This window comes from Suricata suricatta, chromosome 8 (genome assembly GCF_006229205.1).
Source record: "Suricata suricatta isolate VVHF042 chromosome 8, meerkat_22Aug2017_6uvM2_HiC, whole genome shotgun sequence".
Classification (NCBI taxonomy): domain Eukaryota; kingdom Metazoa; phylum Chordata; class Mammalia; order Carnivora; family Herpestidae; genus Suricata; species Suricata suricatta.
The window spans coordinates 14,204,566-14,231,375 of record NC_043707.1 but is presented as its reverse complement, the minus strand read 5'-3'; the positions used below and the strand labels follow the sequence as shown (position 1 = coordinate 14,231,375).

Sequence of the window (26,810 nt, the reverse complement as noted above, 5' to 3'; positions counted from 1 at the left end):
AGCCCGTTGCACTTCGGAGCTTTCCTCTCCGGGGTAACCTGCCTACGCGGACCCGCGCTCCCGGAGCAGGCTGGTAGCACCCACCCCGGGCCGAGAAGCAAGCCACCTCGAGAGTTGAAGAACTGGGAGCCACTGAGAAACTGGGCAAATCAAGGGAGACAAGTGAAAAGGCAGTATTTTATTGTCCAGGATAATTCTGGTTGGACACGATCTTTGCCCTCAGAGCCGTCCTTAGAACCTGGTGGAGGATGGGATTCCACTACATCATATTCAGGTTTGGTTTGCTGTATTCATCAGCCTCCCATGTTTGTTTCTAGGTTGGGTTTAAGTGTATGTAATAACAGTTGACATACAGCATGACACTGGTTTCAGGTGTACAGTGATTCTCCTTTACTTTTCCTGATTCTTACAACGTGACTTACGCCCACTCTCACCTCCCATCTGTTCCTTTATGTGTAACTAGTACTTTTCTTTGGGGTGATTGTTCATGGGCGGGTAGGTGACCCCTGACAAAAAAGACCTTCACCTCCAAAATGGGCCCTTGTTTCCAGCTCAGAATGAGTAATAAGGATTCCCAGTCGTACCCTCATGTCCACAGTTCCCAGCGCATGAAATGAACAAGAGTAGGAAGGGTGGCCACAGGGAAAGTGAGGGGCTCTTTCCAGCCTGCCTCGCAGATGACCCAATGCGGTCTCTCCTCGGTGAGAGCTCGGCTCGGATGAGGAGGCAGGAACAAGAGCTGGACCGTGAAGCTGTCCACATGAGCACCTTTGATGTGGCGCCAACCTCCCCGCGGCCCTGCACGGGCTGCCGGCTCCTAAAACACTAAGACCCTTACAGCGCCAGGGAACTTTTCGCCTCCTGAAAAGTACAATTTGTGCAAAATCAGATGCTGGAGGAAGCACTGGTATAGGTTACACCTTAAACAGTGGGATATACCTTTCGTGAGGCCTTTAATGATTTAAAAAACGATCATATTACAGCATTAATGTTTTGGCCAGATACTTTTCAGTATCTATCCCTTAACAGTCCTTCCATTGGTAAATAAAGATCAAACTAGATTTCTTTTAAGATGAGAAGTTTATTTTGCCTTTTGCCTAGAAGCAAAACTAGTGAAAATTAAAGTACAAAAATAAATACAATATACATTAATGGACATTCCACTCAAAGTAAAAGTAACAAAAATAATGTATATAAATTAAAAATCCATCAAAAGCACAAAATGATACCTGGCACTTTTATGAGGAAAAGCTGTGAACATTAAAATATGTGGAAAACACACAAGCTCTTATCTTTAAATTAAAAAAAAAAAAGTTTCTCAACCTTAATCCAATGCTAGTTTTAATTTTCTCCAAAACATACTGGTTTTTTAGCTAATTTGCATTGGTGCACACAAAATTTGGAACTGTCTGTCTTTCTGGAAAGACCCACAATGATATGAGTAAGCTGTATCCTGAGTTTTCAGAATGATAAAACACAATTTATCATATTAAGATATCTTGCTATACCTTATAAGGACAATATCGGTAACTCAGACATTTGACAGTCTTCTGATTTCCTAGCTCGCTCACTCAATAAATGATACATGTAAATAAAGAAAATCAAGTTTACACCCTGGGTAGATTATTATGGTCTACAGCTGGATGTAACAGCTAAATTTTAAAGAGGATCGAAAACTGGAGAAAACAATCTTTATCTCCACCTTCTTCGAAGGATATTAAGAATATATATAGTCTGCATTTTCAAAATACCAGTATCATTTTAAAATTCAAGTTAGAAAGAGTAAATGTACACAGTCCCGATTTTATGTGAGAAGCACAAAGCCCTTTTTGGAAATGGCATGATAAATTAACAGTGGCATTCGCTTTTATAAAACCATGTTCCCTTTGTAACATTTTTTGGTTTATATCTTAAATGAACATGTTAGTGATGAAAACCGTAAACGACAGTGCCTCTTCAGAAGCGCGCAACTTCAGCTTGACAGTATTCCCGTTCCATGTGCACATCTGAACTGGTTGTCACATAGCCCTTTAGTCTCTCCTAAACCAAGCCAGCTGGAAAGAGCAGACCGAAGAAAGAAAATGCGCAGACCACCAAGGAAACAGGAGCGCAGGAGCATTACTCTATGTTACAGGAACGGATGCGCCGATTCACTCCTAGGTGCTACTACACTCCAACTACACTCCAGAAGATTGTGCTGTCTCCCCAGTTTTTTACCCTCCATAGAAAGATTTTACGATTTAAGAGAAGGGGTTCCAAGAGTACTGGGGTAACATATATCAAACCTCACGTTTCTGCCCAAGACAGCTAGTTGTTAAGAGGAATGTATACCTTTGACCAAACCGGTGGCCCCCAGCCACTGCTGTGGCAAAGGTGGGGTGGCCCACACTGAGCAGGTGAGGGCTGTCTCCTATGTGGTCATCCCCTAAACCCAAGGATATGAAGACTGAGAGATGAATCCGTTTTTAAAGTTACAAAACCAGGAGAAATACATTCTTCAGTCATTTCCCCTCAAATACAACAGTATCTAATTTGTGTATCAAATTTACCAATCAGTATGCAGAGATGAATGAAATTTGTATTTGAGAACTTAATTTGTAATTTATCACACCTTTTTGACATTTTATAGAAATAAACCTAAATGCCCTTTAAGTTTACAAAAATGTTCCCAGCAGACATCCGGGAACAGAAAACAAAGTTATGTTTGTGCAGGTTAAGCAAAGAGATGGTCAATTACTAAATACTAATGTGTCTTCATCACCGAAACCTAACATTAAGAGGAAAATGAGGGTGTAGGGAAGGAATTCGCCAGACTGATCAAGTTACCCAGATAATTGCTCAGCCCTTTGATGTCACTTTGCCTGTGTAAACAGTCCAGGCTTAAATAAAAAGTCCCGGGCAGGGAAAACTATGCATGGAACCTTCCACCCACCCCTTGGTTATCCTAACGAATGCTGTCTTCTTAAATTGTCGCAACATTTGGCCGCTTTCTTTGGGTTTTTCCTGCATATACTCCTAAAAATAGAGCAAAACTAGTATTATTTCTCAATGTCAGTTTTTCTGTAATACCATTTAATGAGTGTTTACTACACAATGCCCTGGCACTGAGCATACAGTTAGGCAATGTACATTAGTACAGTATTATATTTAATCCTTACATAAAATAATCCCAAGGTAGAAACTGTTACTACTGTTTTAAGAATAATATAGCCGAGACATGGGAGAGTAAGTCACTTGACTAAATAACAGATAAAGTAGAGACTCTGAGAACCCAGTTACACCTGATTTGCTGTTTGACCTAACAACCACTGCTTCTGACTTCACTCTAATGAGTGGTTTCTGAATTTCACTATAAACTCCTGAGTCAAGCACCAGACATCAAATGAGCAAATGTCTTAAAACATGGGATCAGACATTGCAATTTAGTTTGTAATAACTAGAAACAACTTGAAGTGCTTTGCAGCAAGCTGTAAGCCCTTGGCATTCTACTCCAGTCTTAGAGTATGAAAGTCTGTCATCACAACAAAAGCTAGCTTTCTATAAACTGCTTAATAAAGGTTCATTCTCCATGCAGATCAATCTAAAGCATAAATTTCAAGTTTGTTTGTAACACAGTCCAGGCCACTAAGAATCTCAACAGGAAAGAAAAATCTTTTCAACTGCAACTATGGACCCCTGTGTTGAGATTCATGGTTAGAATCTTAAGTCATACCCCAATTTACGTACAATGATAAAATCGTTAGTCTTTTTCAATTGTCTAGGTACTCAGGTATAAATGAATCTTTAGAAAAAATAGGAAAGAAAGTTTGTACTTATTTGGATACATAACAATTATACATGTTAATTTACGAATTAAGTTTGTTTGTACTTATAATTACATTGCAATGCAGTGAAACCACAATAGTTCTAAACACTGGGCCGGCGTACATTACTAACTGCACTATTATGCTCCTAACGTGACTTCCTATTCATCCTTCATACTGTTGAGTATTACTTGCTCTTTTTCTTATGGATTCACAAGGGACAAACAGTGGAGATGAAATGCATGAGACAAGAACATGGAGACTAGTCACTGTGGCAATAAATAATACCGCACAAATCAATACGAACTCAACTGCCAGCTGGCCAGAATTTATCACAATACATAACTCTTATATGGGAAAAAATTGAAAAGGTCTTAAAATTCCACACAAGCAGCAGATCTGGTGTTTGCTTGGAGTTCTAGTTACCTTTCAAACTAGTAGGCAGAATCCTCAACTATGTAACCCCCTTTAGAACAACTCCACTGACTCTACTCACAGTGGCTTCCAAAAGATAACCTTTTATGTTATCCTCTACAAGTGCAACTTTATGAATTAAGTTCACTACATACATGCAAAAAGTCAGCAATCATTTCAAAGTTATGGTCGGTATCTCTTCCCGCTTTGAATTTATGTGAACAAATGGCAATAACAAGAAAATGTCTTATCTTGTTCATTCACTCCTAATTTGGAGGAAATCACTTAGTAGTTAAAGCTCTAAATATGCCTGACTGTATGTTAATGGAAAGATTAGAATTGACTAAAGATTTAATTTTCATTGCCTAGTGATTAATTTTTGGTTTCTTTTAAATGTTTAGAAAGAAGAGTAGTTAAAGCAACATATTTTGAAAGTATTTGTAATGGATCACATCATTTTTAGTGAGCTTATCAAAGTATTGTAACAAAGACACCTACCAAATATTAAAACATTAGCTTAAGAGTTTGGCATTAGTTTAATATTAAATTTGTCTTCTTGCCACCATAAACAGAATTTAAAATCCACAAAATAACAAAAACAAAACCTACCCCCTCCCACCTGGCATATTCACATGTGATCTTGTGGCCAGAGGGTGAAATTTTTCATCACCTTGTGTGCAGATACAAATATTCCTAGGTGATACACTCCCCCAAAGCTTAACCAATGTGCACAGATTTAGTTGTAAGATTATTATGCTTTACTCATTTATAAAAAGATTCTTCTCAGTTAGGCACGTAGAACTCTACAAATTTTTCAGATTAAAAAAATGCAGTGTCTCCATGGCATTATTACAGAAACCAGGATTGGAAGCACAGTTTTAGTGAGGTGTCTTGACTGTCACAACACACTAACACAGTGACCACGAGCAGGAATGACTGTGAGTATGCCCAAATTATGGTGGCAAGGCAAGACATTGCACTGTGTGGCCTGCGTCACATCCTTCTAGTGAATGGGCTTCAAGGGCTCATTTGCTACACACCTGAAACAGGCGCTCTGTTAGGCACTCTGCTCTGTGAAGACTTCTGTCTATTTTGCACAACCCCCTTCACTGAGGTCTTAGGGGTTCTAATTGAATATAAAAAAATTAATAAGTCACTTGCATCAAGATCTAATGTTCAACATTCAAAGAAAGCAACCATACTGCATCAACAGTTCGAAGTGCAAATATGCTTGGAAAGAACTTACGTCTCACACATGCGCACAGCAAGGAAACTATACTTTCTCACCAGGAGACCAGAACTAAGGCTTATACTCTGTTGGAGAATCACTTTGGTGATGCTGAACTTACTACATGGATGCTTACAATACGAATGAGCAAAATGGTATGAAATGAAAAGTAAAAACATGCCAACATAAGATGATAATTAAGATATAATACACAATGGGACTCCAAAGGGTTATCTCCAAGCACAAAACTTACAAGATCTTCACAATGCTATAAACAAATGTTTGTAAAAGTTATCTTTTATGTAAAGAGCAAGAGCACTAAATTATTTTCCCCCTCAAAGCTTATCTGGATTTAGATGTTAGAAATACCCAGGTGTGGCATTCTTACCCTTGTCTACTAAGTAGCCTATGAACTGGTGCATTCTGTCCTTGGTTTGGCTGAAGGACTCTGTTGACAAAGTAAGTGAAAAATTAACTCAAAGGAGACTGACATAAATTCAGTTATTCCCCCCCATTTTTTAATAGGTGAAAGGTGATTAACAGTGAGGGGGAAGTCATCCATGCAGATATGGCAATATACAACCCCAGAGCAAAGCACACTGATTGAAGCATATTAACAGGGTACTTATATTTTGCTCACCAAGAGCCCAAATCTTGGGTTTTTATCAGGATGTCTCAACATAAGTGTTTAATTCTTATGTCTTTAGGTAATTTATTTATATACTTTACAAAAACCAACTTTTCCTTTCAAACATTCAAGAGAAGTAATACCACTCTTGTAAAAGTAGAAAACAGGTCAGAAATGTTAAGCTAGATTTCTAAGGTTTTTAAATAACTGTCCTAAATAAGTCCTGGACTGTGAGCAGAGCTCAGGACATAGGAGGCTCAAATTTCTACCCAAGACAGCAGGACCTGTAGAAAGTTCCCAAAACATCTGGTCTAACATGTAGCCAGCCAGCTACATGACCTGGTGTTAATCTGGATCTTGGCCATTCTTCAGTCCTCCAGTCAGCTGGGAGTGCTCTACTGATGTCAAGTTAGAAATAACTCAACAAGGGGGGTGGGGCGGGGGGGAAAAAAAAAAAAAAAAGAAATAACTCAACAAAAAGCAAGCTTGGGACTTATTAAAATAAATAAATAAATAAAAATAACCCCGCCTTAAAAAAATAAATTAGCTTCTCACGGATATGAAATAATTTTTCTCACCTTGTTTCAGAAAGATTTTGTTTAACCAGAAATTTCTTATTTGGCATTCCCATTTCAGCAGCTCTAACACAACATAAAAATAAGGACACACAATGTATTTAGAAAGAGAGAGAAAATGCTTACAGATGTGATACACGATGACAGAAACAAAGTATTTACAAGTTTTGTACTATTCAGCTGTACTAAGTGCACTAGAGACTACTTTCCAGAAAGAAGCAGCTTACTAAGGTAGTTACTAGGAGGTTCTTTGCATTAGGTTTCCCTCCTGTGAAGCCTTTCATATAATAGAAAAAGAATATAGGGGCGCCTGGATGTCTCAGTCAGTTGAGCATCTGACTTGGGTTCAGGTCATGATCTCACAATTCGTGAGTCAGAGCCCCACATCAGGCTCACTGCTGTCAGTGTGGAGCCTGCTTGGGAGCCTACTTCGGAGCCTCTCTCCCCCTCTCTCCCTGCCCCTCCTCTGCTGGCGCTATCTCAAAACTAAATATTAAAAAATATATATTTAAAAGATATAAAATTAACAGTGAATATAAAGATTAACTTTTTAAGGCTGAGTGGCTATCGATTACACAAGTTGAACACTGTCAAAGTTAGTAGTTAATATGTTTTACCTAAAGATGAAATCAGATTTTATCACCTAAGTAATAAAACTATTTATATAGAAAAGAGATTTCTATGAGCTCAGCTGTAGAAAAGTGAACTGTTCTTTCTTCTAACCTGAGTCCACAAATAATAGACCACTAGGTGACTCAAGTTAACTGGTTTGGCAACAATGGGACTAATGACGTGACAGGAACACTTACTTCATGAACTTCTTCCTATCGAGGGACTTCTGTGTCGCAGCTGACAGGGCCACTCGTGGGCTTTTCATCCTGTCCTTTAAAAGACAAAACAAAAAGCTCTCCTGGTACCAGTAATACAACTAGAATAATACAGGATGATCTCAAACTGCACAGAAAAGCTTCTCTTTCTAGCATTTTCATCTTTAGTCTGTCTTAAGGACTGAAACAGCCCCTTTTGTTAATAATTACAATGATTCTTCCCGATGAAATCATAAACAACTTAGCTTGTTTTCCTTTTGGCAACCAAGTAAGATCACTGATTCAAACCACACTCCTCCAATATTCTGATATATTTCAAATAACTCTGGTTTCCAAAAAATGCAAAATCTACACGACAGTTTCAAGGAAATTCAATCAGGAGCCAATGACAGATTTTTATATCCATCCAAACAACATTCAAAGCTTCAACTCCAAAATCCAATGACAAAACAAGATACAATTCTTTTAAATCTGTCTTCAGAGTTCAATGTTGCTGGTAATCCTGGGAATTGCCTGCGCTTATGAATTGCAGGGAAGGTTGGGGCGCCTGAGTGGCTAGTCGGTTAAGAGTCCGACTTCGTCTCAGGTCATGATCTCACAGGTCGTGAGTTCAAGCCCCACATTGGGCTCTGTGCTGACAGCTCATAGCCTGGAGCCTTTTTCAGATTCTGTGTCTCCCTCTCTCTCTGCCCCTCCCTCATTCACACTGTGTCCCTCTCTTTCTCTCAAAAAATAAAAATTTTTTTAAATTAAAAAAAAAAAGAACTGCAGGGAAGGTGAAGTCAAAATAGAGAAAGAAAGGCACCTGGATGGCTCAGGTGGTTAGGTGTCAGACTCTGGATTTCATCTCAGGTCATGATCTCATGGTTCATGAGACTGAGGCCTGCATAGGGCTCTGCACTGGCAGCAAAGAGCCTGCTTGGGACTCCCTCTCTCCTTCTCTCTCTGCCCCTCCCCGCTCTCTTTCTCTCAAAATAAATAAATAAGCTTAAAAAAAATAGAGAATGAGATTTAGTATTAATTACTCCAAACGCATTAGAACCTCATTGGGAAATAAAAAATATCCTGGTCTCTGCCCCTAGTTCCTGCTAATATTTGATCTTTGACCCCAGTTCCTAACACAGAGCTCCTAAAAACCTTGTAAATCTGAGAGAGAGTGAAACAGTAGAAACATCCTTGTTTTCTTTTTTAAGTTTATTTATTTATTTTCAGAGAGAAAGAGAAGGAGAAAGAGAGAGAGTCCCAGGCAGGCTCCACTGTCAGTGCAGAACCCAAAGCAGGGCTAGATCCCACGAACCTTGAGATTCAGTCCAAAGCTGAAATCAAGAGTCAGACGCTTAACTGACTGAGCCACCCAGATGCCCTCGTAGAAGCATCTTTTATTCTAAAATCTGGTCTTTGACCTCAGTTCCTGACACAGAGCTCCCAAATCCCTTGTCATTTTCTGGGTGACAGGAGCATCTTTTGTTCTAATGGAACAACTTTTGGGGCGGCTCCCAGGTGCAGGCTATTCATCAGAAAGACTGAGTCTGAGTAGAAGCTTGGGACATTCTGCCTTACCTTCTTATGCTGCAGAGCCTAGAGAAGGGCTGGGGATTGAGCTAATCACTGCCCATGCCTGTATGAGGAAGCGCCATAAAAACACCTGAAATACGGGGTTCAGAGCGCCTCACGGTCGTGAACACCAGGATGCGGACAGAGCTCACGCCCTTGAGACCTTTCCAGTCCTTGCCCTATGTATCTCTTCATCTGGTGGTTCATCTATATCCTTAATTATGTCCCTTAGTATATAACAAACCAGTAAGTTCCCTGAGGATTGTCGGCCGCTCTAGAATATTGTCAAACCTGAAGACAGGGTTGTAGGAACCCTGTTTCCTAGCCGGTGGGTCAGAAGTACAAGTGACAACCTGCGACTTTGGATGGGGGGACCGTTTTAATGGCCTCCTTGCCATGTAGTATCTGACTCCTAACTCCAAGTAGACAGTATCGGGACGGAATTGTAGGACGCCCTGCTGGAGTGGGGCAAAACCTCCTACATTTGGTATCAGAGGTATCTTGCAAGTATAGAAGAAAGGGAGTTTTTCTTTTCTACTCACTCATTAAAAACTCAGATAACATACCATTTGCCTGAGCATTTTCTCTTTGCGAGCTTCTCGGTCATGGTGGAGAATAGACATTCTTTCAGCTGCATCCATTACAAAGAATATGTCATGAATACCATACAGGGCAGCTCGTAACTAGGGTCAAAAGAAGAAAATATTGTGCCGATTGAAAAAGAGGAGGTTAGAGTTTAGTAATATTCCAAGCACTTTCACTTAGAGAAAAAGGTTAAAGTTTCAATTGAAACTTATTTTCAGTGGTGAAATGAAGGGAGAGATCTAAGTGTCCATTTCCTAAAAGCCTTCCGGACGCGGGCATTTACCTGCGCGAACACTCTTTCCTGAAGAGAAGCGTCTTGTGCTGAGACAACTCCTCTCTTTAACGGTGCCTCTGACTGAAAGCTTCTTATGAATTCCATAGTGTCCTGGAAGAAGAAATGCTCCTTCAAAAACCACTCTTCTAGAAAGATTCATCATCGCTGGAATTTCCTTCTGATTTTTTTCTCAGCCAATTCAAAATCCGTGAGAACAGAAAACTTTTATCAGAAGGCAAACGGTACTCCCTAAAGTAAGACAAAAATACCCAAACTACTTCATTTAAGTATTTTTTAAAATGATCAGACCGAGATCAATCAGGTTTCTATAACTGCCTATACTGAGTGACTGAAATGTTGGATCTGCCTTGGTTCTGAACGATGTGTCAGCCGTAGCTAGTGCCCAGCCGTCGTTGGACTGGGAGACAGACCGACATGAGGTACAAACGATGGACGAGCTGCTTACTTTTACGGTTTGGCGAAGTTGTTTCAGCTTATCTGTCTGCATAAGCCTACGAGTAAGAAATCCTTTTGCGACTGCAGTTACTTTGTTAAATTTTGTTTGTACTTCTGGACTGAAAACCTAGGAGAAATAAGACAGACACAATGAATTGAGGATCTGAGCGTTATACTCAAGATGGCTTCCCAATCTATTACAACGAACTAAATGCCGCTACATGTGTGTGCTCTGTGTAGTTTCATCTCTGATAAAAGCTAAGCCATTTGATGTATGGCAAAAATATCTGCCCTCATTTGTACAACCTAAGATAATGTACCTCTTTTAAAAAATATAGCTAGACGGACAGACAGATACACAGATATCAGGAAGCTTGCCCACCTGAGACCATTTAGTTTTGGCTCTTCCAAAAGGCCTTGTCACTGAGAGTTTGGTGAAGCCACTAGATGACGATCCCCAGAGGTAGAAGGGGGCTTCACTTGCAGAACCAAAGCTATGCTGCAGGGCAGAGTTCGTGAAACCTGGAGAAATAAATATGCCCAGTATTATTATACTTGATGTTATATAATCAGAATATGCACAAATTCCAAATAAACACTTATGACTCCCTAAGAAGAACAACCGCCTCTGAAACTAATCCATGTGCAGATTTAAAATATTTATGGACTTTAAGCTTAGGCACCAGATGGAGCTTCTCAACACCAACAGCACCTCCGGATAATTGTAGATGGGAGACAAGCTCTTGCTGGGTCTGAAGAATTAGAGGTAATTCGAGACCACTCGGGAGACAGCAAACTGTGTTTTCGGTTGAAGCATGTCACCTGCCGCGTGCATACACAAAGCCTGGGCTCCGAGTCAAGTTTCCTGGTATTTTCCTTGCCGAGGTGGCTTTTCTCAGGAACACCTGCCCACCAGGCTCTGATGTACCATCATTTTGTTCTCACTAGTTACTGGTAAATGGAATTACTTGAAAAACAGAACTACAGTTGTGGGGCACCTGGGTGCCTCAGTCAGTTAAGTGTCTGGCTTTGGCTCAGGTCATAATTTCACGTTTCAGGAGTTCGAGCCCCATGTCAGGCTCTCTGCTGTCCGCACAGAGCCGGCTTCAGATCCTCTGTCCCCTCCCCCTGCCCCTCCCGCACTTGCACAGGCATGCGCATGCTCTCTCGCTCTCTCCCTCTCTCAAAAATAAACATAAAAAAATAAAATAGAGCTATAGTTTTAAAGTGTGCCAAATAAAATATCCTACTATAGGACAACTTTCTCAAATAGAAATGAATTTTAGAATATTTACCAGAACCATTTGAATTTGAAGTATGCAGTGAGTCCACGTGAGACAGCATTGTTTCCAGCAAACTGGAGTCACTCACTTTTCTCCATTCTAAGTCCACTGCGCCGTGGATGCCCAGCTCAGAGGCCTCGGCGGCAGTTACCTTCTTCTCTTTTAACATTTTCTCCTGTTCTTCTATTTCCTGTAGATTAACCATGGATTACAACCCGCTATATCCTTTAACTATATCCCAAAATACCACCATTTTAGGCTTAGCTAAAAGTAATGGGTAATTAGCAGCAAATGATTAATTTCAAGTTTTCCTACCTCAAGTGAAATCTTAAAACAAGTATCCTTCCCCTTCAATACACTCACGCAGAATGCATATTTCAGCATCTATGTATAAAACACCTTTGAAAATATTAAATGTTTTGAGTCAAGGAATCAATAAAGTATCCTTTAGATATACTAGGTAAATTTTTTAGATAAGAAGCTAAATATCAAACCTCACATTTTGGCATAACCGTGTATCAAAATCGATCACCCCCTAAGATTAAGATATACGGGGGGGGGGGGGGAGGGGGAGTTACAAGTATCCTACACGTAACGTGTGACCAAAGTTCGCACATATCCCGAGCTAAGTTCCACTTACCAGCCCCAAATCCCTACAATTTAATTCCTCACCTTTTGCAGTCTTTCCTGTTCCCTTTCCTGCTCGGCTATGAGCAGTGATAACTGCTGGGCGTGCTGTTCTTCTAGTCTCTTTCGCATTTCTTCAAAAGCGAGCATCTTACTTTTTAAGATCTCCTCGCCTTCTGAAAAGAAACACGTCCCCTCCAATTTAGAAAATGTACTAATATCTGATACACAGTCAATTTAAATTATTCTCCTGACCTAAGAGCATTCCTGCATCTGACACGACACAACCAAGGCACAGCCAGGTCCCCACTGTGAACCACACCCTCCCCTGCCACCCCCTCACGGCTGCTCCCAAATAAAGGCTGTGTGTCACCACCATCCACGCTCGACAGATCGCATCACGATCTGAACCGATGGAGCCAAGACCATGTGCTCAATCCGGATTCTCCTTACTCGAACTAACTTCAAGATGTGATTCTCATCTGCATCTCACCTCTATTTATTCTTCACACTCTTATTCCGCCCCAGGATCTCTGGTATTCTAGACTGTAGTTTTGTTTTGGGTTAGTTTTTTTTTTTAAATAAATGTTCCTTTGATAGTGCAAAGCTGCTCAGCTTCAGGATCCAAAAAACATTGGAAATTAAAATTACATATATCGGAATTACTAACTAGAAAGTTTATTAAATCATTACGGCTGTGCAGCTTACTGAATAGAAAAGGGTAGGCCACTATGAAATGTTAAAATACCAAGTATTACACAGACATAGCACATATTCACGGATCCGTCACGATTCAACAAAATTCAAACAATTATTCTTCCTGATGTAAGTCACTGATTTCCACTGAAGATAAGCATACTGTCTATCTGCTATGGTATTCCCGTAATTTATTCCTAAATACACTGTATTCATTTACAACAATTTGCAATTGTTCATGTGCAAGTTCTCATAGGCAAAAAGAGCTGGAAAAGCAAGAATAGAATTACAACTTTTAGCAGAAAAGGAAAAGCTCCTCAGCCCTACCACGCAACCAACACTGAGAGACTACTGAGCTCTATCTTAAGAATTTCATAAATGAGCACTGGCCAGGGGCCCTGTGACAGCAAGCCGGGGCCTCCCTGGCTGGCCTCGCCTCGCTCGCGCCGGCCTCGGCCCGGATACGTTGTGCTGCCGGCGCTGGCCCTTGGCTGCCTCTGTGGACGTCCGCTACTCCCGGCCGCGCTGCCCATCTGGATTACCCAGGTGCGCTCCCCAGATACCGCTGATGTTTCTATTAGAATTCGTATGAAGTTACACAGGTTTTTAAAAGGTCTGTCCCAAACCTATTTGTCCTATAAACCCTGTTATATTTAGTGTGCAACTTTACAGAATGTGAAGTTTTGTAGGAAGATACATATCACATTAGAACTGAAATGTTTACGTCCAAGAACTTCATTTACTTGACTCATGTGTTCCATAACAGTAATGAAGAATTAGGAACCATGACAACAAAGAAAGAAGTAATGAAAAAGACATGTTTTAACAAATGGCTCTTACTATAACACTAGATGAGAAAGAAATTTGAAATAATTTTTAGCAATAAAGATGCCATTCTTGAACACTACTCACAGAGCCTTGTGATTTTTCTCTAATAATTTGATGTTCACTGTCCCCTGAAGGACCAATTACATGAGTTGCTCATTACAAATGAAAGGACAGACTGATGAAAATATTAGAAACCACAGCCCAAAAAAAAATATAGTAATACACTAGATTAAAACTGTGAGTGATGTTTCATGCAAGAACTTTTTCCTCTAGGGGCGCCTGGGTGGTCAGTTGAGCATCCGACTTCAGCTCAGGTCATGATCTCACAGTTTGTGGGTTCGAGCTCCGCGTTGGGCTCTCTGCTGAAAGCTAGCTTAGAGCCTGGAGCCTGCTTCCGATTCTGTATCTCCCTCTCTCTCTGACCCTCCCCTGATTGCGCTGTCTCTGTCTCTCAAAAATAAATAAAAAACATTTAAAAAAATTTTTTTAATTTTAAAAAAAAGAACTTTTTCCTCTAGTCATTAACAATATCCCCTGTGATACAAAGTGACCTGTAGAAGATTCACATTTTAAATAAGAAAACCCTTTAACAAGGGTGACTGTGTAGCTCAGTCCATTAAGCTCCTGACTCTTGATTTCGGCTCAGGTCATGATCTTAGTCATGGGATCGAGGCCTGTGTCAGCCAGAGCTGCGTGTGGAGGCTGCTTAAGATTCTCTCTCTCCCTCTCCCTCTGTCCCTCCTCTGCTTGTGTGCTCGCTTGCTCACTCTCTCAAAAAAAGAAAATGCTTTAAGCTTGTCAAATGGCAATAAACTATAGCTAACTAGATGTTCTCTGACAAGAGAAATGAAATTAAATATCCTAATGAATTAACAGATGAAGAGAATTATTGTTTTTCAAAATGTCAGTTAGAAGTATTAAATACAGGTGCCATCTGCTGGGCAGGTACCGAACACTTCAGTTTCCTTACCTTTGGAAGTACTTTCTAACATTTTATTCTTGTTGACGTAGACAGATCCCTTCGGGTGTCTTTTTTCTGGCAAATGTTGCCTTTCTTGTTCTGCTATTCCAGTTGTTAAGACGAAAGGGCAGTTTTCTTTTTGCAAACTATCAATATCTAAATCAAGTCTCCGTTTAACTTTCTCAAAACTGTTATCCAAAAATTGTAGATTTCCACCGGACACTGTAGGGGTGTCCATCTGCTGTCTGGTATTCTGGTTCTGCATCAGTAAAGGAGATGGGTTTTTTACATCATAAGACTTATTCAGTTCCATCTGTAAAGTGCAGGAGTTCTTCTCTGGCACACTGGCTGACTTGAGTCCGCTCACAGATCCGAAGTTTTGACTCGCTACACCCTGGCCGGCGGCATACGGCTCGTGCAATCTCGGCGCTGCGGTACACGTGCCGTCCGTTTTGTGTGGCCCTCTCCCAGCACACGTTAACTGACCTTCCACGACCTCAAGTCTATGAATAACCTTATTTTCTAATTGATTTCCTGAAGACTGACATACCTGATTTGATTTACCTAAAACCACTTCCTGAACGGCTTCAGATGTATTTTTGGTGACATAAACCTTGCTTGAACAAACTCCTGCTACGTCAACAGGTAACTTTGGCACAGTTTCAGGTATTTGTGTTTTTTCATCAGTATCTTGAACTAAGTCTACCGTCTGTTCTTTTCCTTTAGGACTTAACTCACAGGCATTTATTGGATTATTTATAAGTATATGACGTGCTGAGGATGGCCTAGAATGCCTTCGATGCATTTCAGGACTCAGGCTTGGCTCTGGAGTAGGTAATTTGGCATATGAACCAGTGAGACTTTTGATAGCATTATTTTCAGTAACAAAAGTGGGAATGACTTTAAAATCAGAATCAGGATCTAAAATAGTGTGATGGCTAGTTCGTACAGGTATGTCCACTTTAGAAAAGCTACCTAGAACTGATGCATTCGTGCTGCTTGCTTGAGTGGAAGCACCTTGGAGAAGAACGTTTGATTTATTAAGGCTTGGTTTGTCGGGAATAACTGAAGAACAGTGTTTGCCAGTCAACTGTGCCTTCTCCTTCCCATAGTCAGTCACTTTACCAGCATCATTTTCTTTATCTGAATGACTCTCATTAATACTCCTCTTTGTACTACTTCTCAGACTGCGTCTAGATTGTTCTCTTTCTATATATTCCTTTGACTTTTTCATCAGGTTCTGAAGACTCATTATGTAGGGATCTGCAGTAACTTCCGAAAGTGATGGATCTGGTTCTTCATTAGTTGGCAAGAGACCATCAGACGTAAGAGTCTCCTGTGGGGTTGCTGAGGGGGCCGTTACAGAAGCTTCATTTCCCGCAGGGCTGATATCTGACCTATCACACTGCTTCGGAGACTGAGACTCTTCAGAGTCCCTGGCTAAGTCTATCCCATTTGATTTAAATCCATCCTCATTATTCAATGGCAAAATTCCAGTTATCTTTTCAAACTTTCCTAAAGTAGAGTGTTCAGTAGGGCTTGGCAAGATATTTGGAAACATAGCAGGGACATTCAGGTTTCTTTCTTCTGAATTAGAGCAAACTGTTTCAATCTCCCATGGATCAAAATCACTGGCATTAGGTGCTTTCCTAACCTGGAAAAGGAAATTTGAAAATTAATATTCCCTTACTGCACACAAAAAGCCTTTCATTTCATTGTTTTCTAAAATAAAATTGAAACAGAAAATTCAAAGTTCTATTATTTGAAAACACAAACAAAAACTAAGATAACATTCTTCTATTGTGTCCTGTATCACATGGAGCTTAAATTACCATTAAAAACACCTATTGGTCATTCTGGCCTGTTTATTAAAAGATTAAAGGAAATTATCTAATTTGATACAGTATGTACATATGTGCGAGGGTACACACACATACATTTCATACATCCATGTGCAGTTTAATCCTGGAATAGAAGGATTTTCATGAACTTTCTTTTGGTTTACATGTTATTAATGTCACCAGCTGTTCCTCCTATGAAACCTGTCATCTAAGGATCCCAAGATATGAGTTAAATAGCAAATAATTAAATTTCTTATATAAATGATTCCTTCTTTAACAAAGACTAACTTGCCCAGGATATTAAGCAAAAATAATTCAGTAACAAGACTCCTGCCTCCTTTTTGCTTACTCCAGATTTACTTAAAATCCTTCTATGTGATGAGGCAAATTTGTAGTAAATGAAAGCTCAGCCATGTAGCTTAAGTTACTTAGAAATAAAATTTTCAACTTAAAATCCAAATCATCAAAGCAAACTTCAATTTGATTAACCAATGGCCATTTTAAACAGCAACCGGTTAATGAGTTTTAGAACAAGCAAAAGTAAAAAAAATTCTAAATTAAGGGGTATCTGGGTGACTCAATTAGGCATCCGACTTGGGCTCAGGTCATGATCTTGCAGTTTGTGAGTTCAAGCCATGCATCTGGCTCTCTGGTGTCAGATCAGAGCCAACTTTGGATCCTCTACCTTCCCCCCAATCCCCGGCTCACATCAACTCTCTCTCAAAAATAAATAAACATTTAAAAAAATGTTTCCATATTAAGAGGAGAACAATTGATACACAAGAAATCCAAAAGAAAAAATTAAAATTACCTTTTCTATCTAAATCATTTGACTTTGCAAAAGAATAAAACGTGAACTGGGGGGTGACTGGGTGGCTTAGTCGGTTGGGTGCCAACTAGATTTCAGCTCAGGTCCTGATCTCACAATTTGAGTTTGAACCCTGCATCAGGCTCTGTACTGACAATGCAAAGCCTGGTTGGGATTCTCTATCTCTCGCACTCTCTCTCTGCTCCTCCCCGGTGCACGCAGCTCACCCCCTCTTCTCTCTCTCAAGATAAATAAATGAACATTAAAAAAAAAAAAGAATACAAAGTGAACTAGGATGGCTCTTAAAGATTACACAAGCATAGATTAAGCTGACAGAAATTATATGCTCATATCAATACAGATGCCAGAATCCTGAATATTGAAAGATTTTATGTTGCTATGTATGTATTTTTTTCCCTAGACCATCCTGTTTTACCTTACAAATCCCAAGACATATAACAGTTTCCAGGTACTATGCAATAAACAGTACAACGAAGTATACTTAGTCATAACTTCAGGATCAAAATAAAACAAGAGGGATACATATTGGCCAAATCTAGGAACATGTTCATAGGTTTAAGTAAAATAAATTGTTTCCTTAAAATATTTCACATTTCACATTTGTATAGACAGCAACTATGTTTTGTACACTACTAAAATGAGTCTTAAACTTAATATGGACAGTAACTATTCTGCAAATTAAGCCCACTACCCACAGAGAAATGAAGATGGCACTTAATGGGAAACAGTCTCAAGTTCATTGTACATGTGTCATCTAATATGAATTATACACACTGCCAACCCCTAGATTATGAAAAAAAAAATTTTTAATGTAGCCTGCAGAACAGTGCTATATATGGTAGAAATCATTGTTCAACATAATTCACTTGGGTTTTTTTTTTATATGAAATGATCCAGACCTTAAATTGCTTATGCAAATTTAAATTCAGCTAAATAAAAATAATTGCAAAAGGCATAAATGTATTGTTTAAATGGTTTCAATTTGGATCTCAAATGCATGTAGACAATTCTACTTATCTAATCTAAATTGCATTTGTGTAGTTAAGAGGGTTATTTTCACCAAAAAAAAATTGGGGGCAGTTATTTACTTTAGCAGAGAATGAGAATAAGGTCATTGAGTCAATAGTCTGATTAGTTCAGAGGCAAACCACAATGGTCAATTCTATCATTTTGTCACTGAGAATTCCATGTTTTTAGAGTCATAAGACACAGACAATGAGCAATTATATTCAGGGTAGGGCTCCACTGTCTAAGCACCCTCTGATTCAAGTACTAGGCATCACTAACAAGCAAGTGAATGTTCTCTGGAGTAACTGAAATGGAATATCACAAACCACAAAGCTTCTCAAACATCACAGTAAAATATATCGGTAACTAACTAGTAAGTGCAAACATATTTCTGAAAAATTATCATCAATGCTTACCTCATCATTTCTTAGTTATAATTTTTAAAAGCCTACATTACATACCTGAATATTTTCAAGAATCTCCTGGACACGAGTCAATAAATCTTTCTTCTTATTAGCCTGCTTTCTTGTTTCCACATCAAGTGCTTTCTGCTTTTCTTGTTGCATTTCCTTTCTTTTCTCAATGTTAAGCTGCAAAACATCGTAAATATATAATTATTTCTCATAAATATAAAAATGTCATAAAATTACGAAGCTTTGAATCAGAATGATTAAAACATGCAACTAATAAAACTGTAGGGAAAGAAATTTGAATAGCAGTCAGGAGTAATGAGAGGGACAGTGCACGGGAGATCTTTCAGTGGGCACGAGAATGTTCTGTGTGGGTGTGAGTTATATAAGTGTGCACCATATATGAAAACTCACGGAATGTCAGAACTTGAGATCTGTGCATTCTACTGCATGTAAATTATTCTCAATTGAATAAAAAAGTTAAAAAGAAAGAAAGAAAAATACCTGTTAACTGACCAAATGCTTCTAAAATGAGAGATAAAATAAGCCTTTTTGGAGGTACCTGGGTGGCTCTTGATTTTGGTTTGTGGGAAGCTGCAAAGATTCAGCTGCTTGGCCATTTACTAGCCAGAAAATGTCACTCCCTGAGGGGAGTTACCTGAATTACAAAAATAGGCAGGGAAGTCCCACTCCCGGTCAGGAGAAGCCAGAAGAACAAAGATCAAGCGCCTACAGGCAGGGTGGTATCAGCCCTTCAGGTGCTGTGCTAAATACTTTAGTTTGGTTCCTTCTTTACCCTAGCTTTAATCACTTGACCCTGTTTCCTAGCAACCAACCCTGTCAGCTTCCTGCCCTAAACCCTATATAGGTGTGGATATTTTCTCAATAAAGAGGCTTGATCAGAAACGCTTGTCTTGCTTCCACTCTCTGTGCTCCCTGCCCCCCAATTCTCTCTCCCTCTCTTAGGAACCCGCAAGGATCGACCGCCCCGCCAGCTGGGGCGGACATAACATTGGTTCAGGGCATGGTCTCACAGTTCAAGAGATCGAGCCCCATGTCCGATTCTGTAGTGGCAGTGCAGAGCCTGCTTGGGATTCTCTCTCTCTTCTCTCTCCTCTCTCTCAGTCTCTCTCCTTTGCTCTCTCAAAATAAATAAATCAACTTTAAAAAAAACATAAGCAAATGATATTTGTGAATCTGACTGGACCCATATTAGGGAAAAAAAGTAGTATAATAGGGGCACCTGGGTGACTCAGTCAGTTAAGCGTCTGGCTTCAGCTCAGGTCACGATCTCACAGTTCGTGGGTTTGAGCCCCACGGCGGGCTCTGTGCTGACAGCTAGCTCAGAGGCTGGAACCTGCTTCAGATTCTGCATCTCCCTTTCTCTCTGACCCTCCCCTGCTCATGCTCTCTCTCTGTCTCTCAAAAATAAATTAAAAAAAAAGAACAGAAAAAAATTTTTAAATAAAAAAAAGTAGTATAATAGACACTTGGAGTACAAACAGAAATCTAAATATGAACAGAATATTAGAAGCTATTAAAATTAGTACTAATTTTCTTAGAGTATGATGGTATTGGAGATTTTACATAGAAAAAATCATTTTTAGAATATGTAGATGAAAATATTTGAGAGAAATGTTACATATCTTCAATTTTCAAATGGCTCAGCAAAAACAAACATGTACGTATATATACACATCTAAATATACATAAAATCACAAACACCGTAAAGCAAAGATGGCAAAAATGTTAAAAATTATTGAATCTAGATGGTACATATATGGGCGGTCGCTGTACTACCCTTGCTATTTTTGTGTGTTTGAAAATTTCACTACAAAAAGTTGGCAGAAAATATTGATCTTTTACCTCTTGTTATACATAAAAAATGTAATGTAATTTCTTTCAATTATATTAATTTTCTGATTTGAAATAAAGTCACACATTTTAAAAACATTCAATCGGCATGAGAGAGTTTAAGTGAAAGTGTGTCTTCCTTCTCATGCTGTAGTCCATCATTCCTCAGAAAAAGAATATTTTTAAAAATTTTTTTTCTCTTTTTTTTAATTTATTTTTGAGGGACAGAGACAGCACAAGCAGGGGAGGGTCAGAGAGAGAGGGAGACACAGCATCAGAAACAAGCTCCAGGCTCTGAGCTGTCAGCGCAGAGCCCGACATGGGGCTCGAACCCACGAACCACGAGATCATGACCTGAGCCGAAGCCGGACACTTAACCGACTGAGCCACCCAGGCGCCCCCAGAAAAAGAATATTCTTCTATAAAAAAACAAACAGTGAACATACTTCCTATGATCCAAGTAGTGTTCTAAGCATTTTACATGTATTAGATCATTTAGTCCTCAAAACAGCTTTATAAAGTAGACACTATGTTTATCCTCATTTAAAAGATAAACAGAATGTGGGTGGCCTGAGTGGTGCAGTCAGTTAAGAGTCCAACTCTTTTTTTTTTTTTTAAATGTTTTACTTATTTTTGATACAGAGAGAGACAGAGTATGAGAGGGGGAGGGTCAGAGAGAGAGGGAGACACAGAACTGGAAGCAAGCTCCAGGCTCTGAGCTAGCTGTCAGCACAGAGCCTGACGCGGGGCTCGAACCCACGAACGTGAGATCTGACTTGAGCCGAAGTCGGAGGCTTAACCGACTGAGCCACCCAGGCGCCCCAAGAGTCCAACTCTTGATTTCACCTCAGGTCATGATCTCATGGTTTGTGAGTTTAAGTCCCAGCTGGGGTTCCACACTGACATTGCAGAGCTGGCTTGGGGTTCTCCCTCTCTTCTGCTCTCTCGGCCCCTCCCATGTTCATGCCCCCTCTTTCAAAATAGATAAATAAACAGGGGAGGGTGGGGGAGAAAGGGGGAGGGGGGAGGGGAAGAGAAGAGGAAAGAGGGGGGAGGGAGGGGGAGAGAGAGACACAGAGAGAGAGAGAGAGAGAGAGAGAGAGAGAGAGAGCGAGAGAGAGAGAAAGGGAAAGAATGAAAATGGACCTGCAAGCTCACACAGCAGGGAAGTGGCAGAGCAGTGATTCAAACGAGGCCAGCAGGCCCCAGAGTCCAGCTTACAAGCTCGGTCCGCCCCGCTCCTGAGAGCACGACGGGAGCACGACGCGAGCAGTGATTTGCAGTCCTCCCCTGCCTGCACGTTTAGGTCTACTGTATTCGTTTCAATGGCATGTATGAGACTAAAATGGACCACAGTTTGTTAAACGAGTCCACTCCTGGACATTTAGGTTATTTGTTCATCTTCTGCTATTTCAAACGGTGCTCCATAATCTGTATGTATTTCCTCCGGCACCCAGACTGGTATAAGTGTAAGATATCCCCAAAAATGGAAATGCTAAATCAAAAATTATATATGCTTTTAAATTCTGAGAAACACGACTAAAATGATCTCCAGAAAATAAAATCAGCTGATTCTCTCAGAAAAAATGCAGGATACGTGCCTTTTCCCCACAACCTAAGGAGCACGAGGTCTTAGCAGATCTTTGACAGTCCCGTAGGTGAAAAACGCTCTTTTATGTTTCTTTAGTTATAAATAAGAAGCATTTTTTCAACGATTATAACCCTTTCTTCTGCTTTTCTGTAAACTACCTTAGTGATTCACTATAGAGACAAAGATCGTGTGACAGTCAGAGAACGTTTACCAGTGGAGACAGCACGGCCACCCCATGGAAGCGGATGAGTGAGACGCGTTCAGGCCGGGCAGGCAGGAAGCTCTCTGTGGCTGGCGATGCCTCCTGGGCTCTGGCAAGACTATGCTCACAGAACTTCTCATACTCCTCCATCTTCCCACAATTACACTGTCAGAGAGAAAAAGGTCATTTGTAGTGACATCTTAATGATTTGGCAAATTTTATAGAGCACTCAAATATTTCTAGCATTCACAATTCCTAGAACTGGCCCCCAGTACAGGTAAGCACCTCAAGATCCTACCCAGTGAAGCCTTACTTCCCATATTACATATTTCCAAACATATGTATGTAAATCAATCTTTAAATATGATTTGTTTAGAAAAGTACTAAGAATTCACCAGTGAAAAATTCTTAAAGGAACAAAAGTTCTATGCCACTTTACTCACTTCAGATTATAAGCTAGAGTATTGTATTTTCTTCCTTAACAGGATTTATTGACACAAGAAAAACTAAATCATACAAGGGTAAAAATGCTTTTGTAACCAAAAGAAAAAAAGGCTATTTACATAAGAGAGGATATTTATCTTTTAAAATTCTTTTGTTATCATGGAGTTCAAAGTCTATTATTACTAATTTCATATCTTGAAAATATATTTTGTCTCCATGGTCATTAGCCAAATCAGTCACAGGTCGAAATCAGAGTATCTGGGGGCTCTCTTACTAATTCTATTTTATTGTTGAAAATTGGAACCACCGCCAAACTACTTAAAACAATCAGCCCAGTCGTTTCACAATTTCTGGAAAATCGGGATGGTGGCTCTGAAAATGCAAGGTAATCAGGAAGGATCAGCCACTATGTTCATTCACTTAGCCAATGTTAAATATTTGATTGCCTGTTTCCACAGCATTAGGTCTGGCATTGTTTCCTTTAAGTAAGAGAAAATGAAGAGACATCAGACTCATAACCGGCAAGGGTATGAACTGTGAAAACAGAAAAACTAATACAATAATGTTGCCTTAAGTGTTCATTTTACAACAATTAACAAAAGGGGGGAGGGCAGGGAAATTTAATTGATGATACGGGACATGCAGTGATGAAATAAAATAGAATATGATACTGTCTTAAGCATTAAGGTACTTAAAAATTTAGTGCACTGAAGTGTCAGGGACGTAATATAGCCTAATTAGAAATGAAGAAAAAGCATATTATGATTTGATTATGAGAAAATAAGATACTTTGCCAATTTTGACCAACTGGTGGTCTTCTTATTAACAAAACTTCTTCCTACCATCCCATCAATTCTAATTATTCCTATATTCAATTTATGCAAAGTATAAGTTTAATTGCAAAAAAAATTACAGTGTGAGATTATTTTGCAAACTTATAATCATAAAAGAAGCAAAAGAAAAAAACCCCACACTTTACTGCATGACAACCATACCAAGGTCTCATTTTTTAGCCTGGATTTCAACCCCCATTATGCTACCTTAACAATCAAAATATGCAGAAGCGTATGAGAAATTCAAACGACCCCATTTTTACGAAAATATTTTAAAATATTTTTTAACACAACCCACACATTCAGCATTACCGGGAATAGAAATAGATGACTCATACACCTAAAGAAATATTTGCTTTCTACGGAAACACAAGCAAAGTACGAAATTCTATTTTAAAGGCCTGGGAAATATGAGGAATCAATAAGATGTTTTCATGGTAGGTTTTCTTTTTCTGTCAACAACCTCATACGGATGCGCCACGCTGCTCTGGAAAGTTAAACTCGCATCTCTTAAACAGCACAGGCTGCCTTGCATCCCACAGACGTACAGGGATTTTTATCAGCACAGCTCGGGCATACGAGAGTCCACGGAATACCCAAACACAAGTGCCCGTGTGGTTGATTACGGAAATTACCAAATGACCCTGGAGCATGACTGAAGTTTTCCTACCTTCTGCCTCAACGCGAATGTCCCTGACCTCAGAGCGGCCATCCCGGACTCTTCCACCTAAATTAACCCTGCGTTCTCACGATCACATGACCTGCTACTGCCCAGTTTCCACAGCACTTACCACTATCTGAAATTATCTGGTTTACGTCCTTGGGTTTTGTCTGTCTTCCTCCAGCAAAACATAAGCTCCATCAACACAGGTCCCTCCTCAGTCTTGCTCACCACTGAATCCCCATTACGGTAGAACAGGGTCAGCACACGGTAGGCACTTGATAAAAAGTAACAAATAAATGAATTAGGGTAATTACCTCAAACAATAATACAAATCAGGAGAAGAGGAAAAAAAAAGGAGTGAGTGGACTAGATAGCAAAGAACCTAGCAAGGAAGAATGGAATATAAAGAATGGCAGTTCATGGATGATCCTATTCTCCAAAGAAATGCCTCTAAACTGCAAAGGCAATCATTTAAAAAAATGAGCATCGAATCCTAGATGATTAGCAAGAAGGCACTTCGTTTCTCACACTATTACCTGTCAGTAAAGTTGTTTTTTTTAAAACAGAGCCTTGACTGCAATGCCACTCCAACCACAAATCCACTGACCCACAGTTCACCGGCAGGCATGACTGGTCCACTTGAATTAATAATTCGTGAGCTGCATCAAGTTCAGACATGCCTTGTCGCTGTCTCCATTTGTACCATGAGCCTTCAAATGAGTCTCTCTGCAAACCCCACAGACCGGTGCTCCTCACCAGTGTCCTACCATGAATGTCCCTAAAGGGGATGGTACAAGTAACACAGAACAGATCTTGCCTTGTTTTCAGATCCTAGCTGGTGGTTCACCCCCTTGGGGCTCCCAAAGACAAACTTTGTGTACAGACAATAAAGAGGAAAGCTTCTTATTCAGGCACATACTAGCTATACGTTCTTGGCAATTTACTTACCTTCTCTATGCCTCAGTTTCCTCGTCTGTAATGCAGGGATAATCAGAGTATTTGTCTCAACAATTCAATGAACTAAAACGTGCATGGCAATTAGCATAATGCAGGACATGCAGAAAACACCAGTAAATGGGGACTGCCTTAATTATTAAGAGGATGATTATCACGATGACTTTAATCACTAGATTATGAATTCCGGGAGGGCAACGACAGACAGTGCTCTGTTCCTTGTAGGATTCAAGTGTAACCTTAAAACATGGAAAGGGGGAGAGCGCCTTCCTCACTTCGTTGTTTCCAGGCCCCTCTCCATCAAATCAACCTCTGGGGGCCTGTCACTTGCCTAAATTGGGGGGTGGGAACCGGGATTATAACCCTACAGAATATGAATCACCTAGCAGTATCAGGGGCAATCAAGAGAATTTGCTTTATTAGCCTCAAGCTTATTCCCCAGGGTGGCAAAGGCAGCGTAAACAGCACTCCTAGGGCCTTTGGCTGTGGTAACCGGCTTTCAGAACGGCCAGGGCACGCCCGGAGGACGCTCCCTCGCCAGCATCCTGGGAGGAGAAAAACGGTCCAGTCATATCCAGAGGAGATGATTTCCGGCTCTGTGCCGAGTTTCTTTGCTGGGGACCCCCTGCCCTGACCCCAGCGCCTCACGCCCACCTCCCCCAGCTCCTCTGATAAGGCTCCATCCCGAGGGCCCACCAGGCAGCCCCAGCATCCGAGCATCCCCTCCGCGCCGAGTGTCGCTGGTCCCCGGGCACCTGTCTCCTCACACTCGGCGCTCTTCTAGAGACTCGAAGCTCGGGTCTGTAAACCACCTGCCTTCGGGCTTGGTACAGAGCTCACCCTCAGCCCTCAGGGCGCCAATTCTGCCTCCCCCGGTGACCTCGCAACCGGGACCGGCTGAGGGTCTAGTTCCCTCCTTACGCACACACCTGATCTCCCACGGCCTCGTCAGCTTTTTTTTTTTTCCCCACTTCGCCACGGGCTTTGCCAGGAAGCAAATGGCTCAATTGGTACTAAGAGAGCGCAGCTCGGTCCACCGCCGCCTTCTCCTTCTCCTCCCCGCCATATTACTGGTCTCAGGCGGCAACGCGGGATCCTGGCAACCGCCACTGCCGCCGCCAGCGTCCGGACTCCACCTCTTTGGGCCGGCGCTTCCGGTGGCTGCTTTCGGGGCCGTTGGAAAGGTTGGGCCTCCAAGAAACTACAATTCCCGAGGTGCATGGCACGTCTGGGTACGCGCCCCTGTGAAGGAAGGCGTAGTACTTGTGGGCAGCAGAGTGCACGCTGGGAAATGTAGTCTTCACCGCAAGCTAGTGCCAGTAAAATTGTAATTTTATTACAATAGGAACGCCCCTCAGATCTAAAGGCCCCTGAAGTATTCCTTGGTATTGCTACTTTTTACTTATCTGTAAAGATAAACTCTTTGTGATCGTTGGAAAAC

The 26,810-nt window shown here is 40.6% G+C and overlaps 1 protein-coding gene across 6 annotated transcripts; it reads right to left on the bottom strand.

Moving 5' to 3' along the window:
* Nucleotides 1-1,061: 1,061 nt before the first annotated feature.
* Nucleotides 1,062-26,508, bottom strand: CCP110 (centriolar coiled-coil protein 110). 6 transcript variants are annotated; one of them, XR_003911980.1, is made up of 17 exons: nt 26,299-26,508; nt 24,543-24,689; nt 22,484-22,639; nt 18,879-19,007; nt 14,749-16,393; nt 12,300-12,430; nt 11,640-11,817; nt 10,727-10,866; nt 10,355-10,471; nt 9,898-9,999; nt 9,596-9,712; nt 7,458-7,531; nt 6,652-6,714; nt 6,413-6,471; nt 5,834-5,893; nt 5,258-5,343; nt 2,933-3,015 (listed from the first exon to the last, which is right to left on the bottom strand). XR_003911980.1 is itself a non-coding variant. In XM_029948385.1 (16 exons), exons 3-16 carry the CDS (start codon nt 22,622-22,624, stop codon nt 2,963-2,965), a joined length of 3,009 nt encoding a protein of 1,002 aa, XP_029804245.1. In that variant the 5' UTR covers nt 22,625-22,639; nt 24,543-24,689; nt 26,299-26,508; the 3' UTR covers nt 1,062-2,962. The 6 variants fall into 6 exon arrangements, 5 of the variants coding, with proteins under 5 accessions (XP_029804245.1, XP_029804246.1, XP_029804243.1 ...); XM_029948385.1 differs by lacking the exon at nt 5,258-5,343 and having other exon boundaries at nt 1,062-3,015; XM_029948386.1 differs by lacking the exon at nt 5,258-5,343 and having other exon boundaries at nt 1,062-3,015; nt 6,413-6,468.
* Nucleotides 26,509-26,810: the final 302 nt, after the last annotated feature.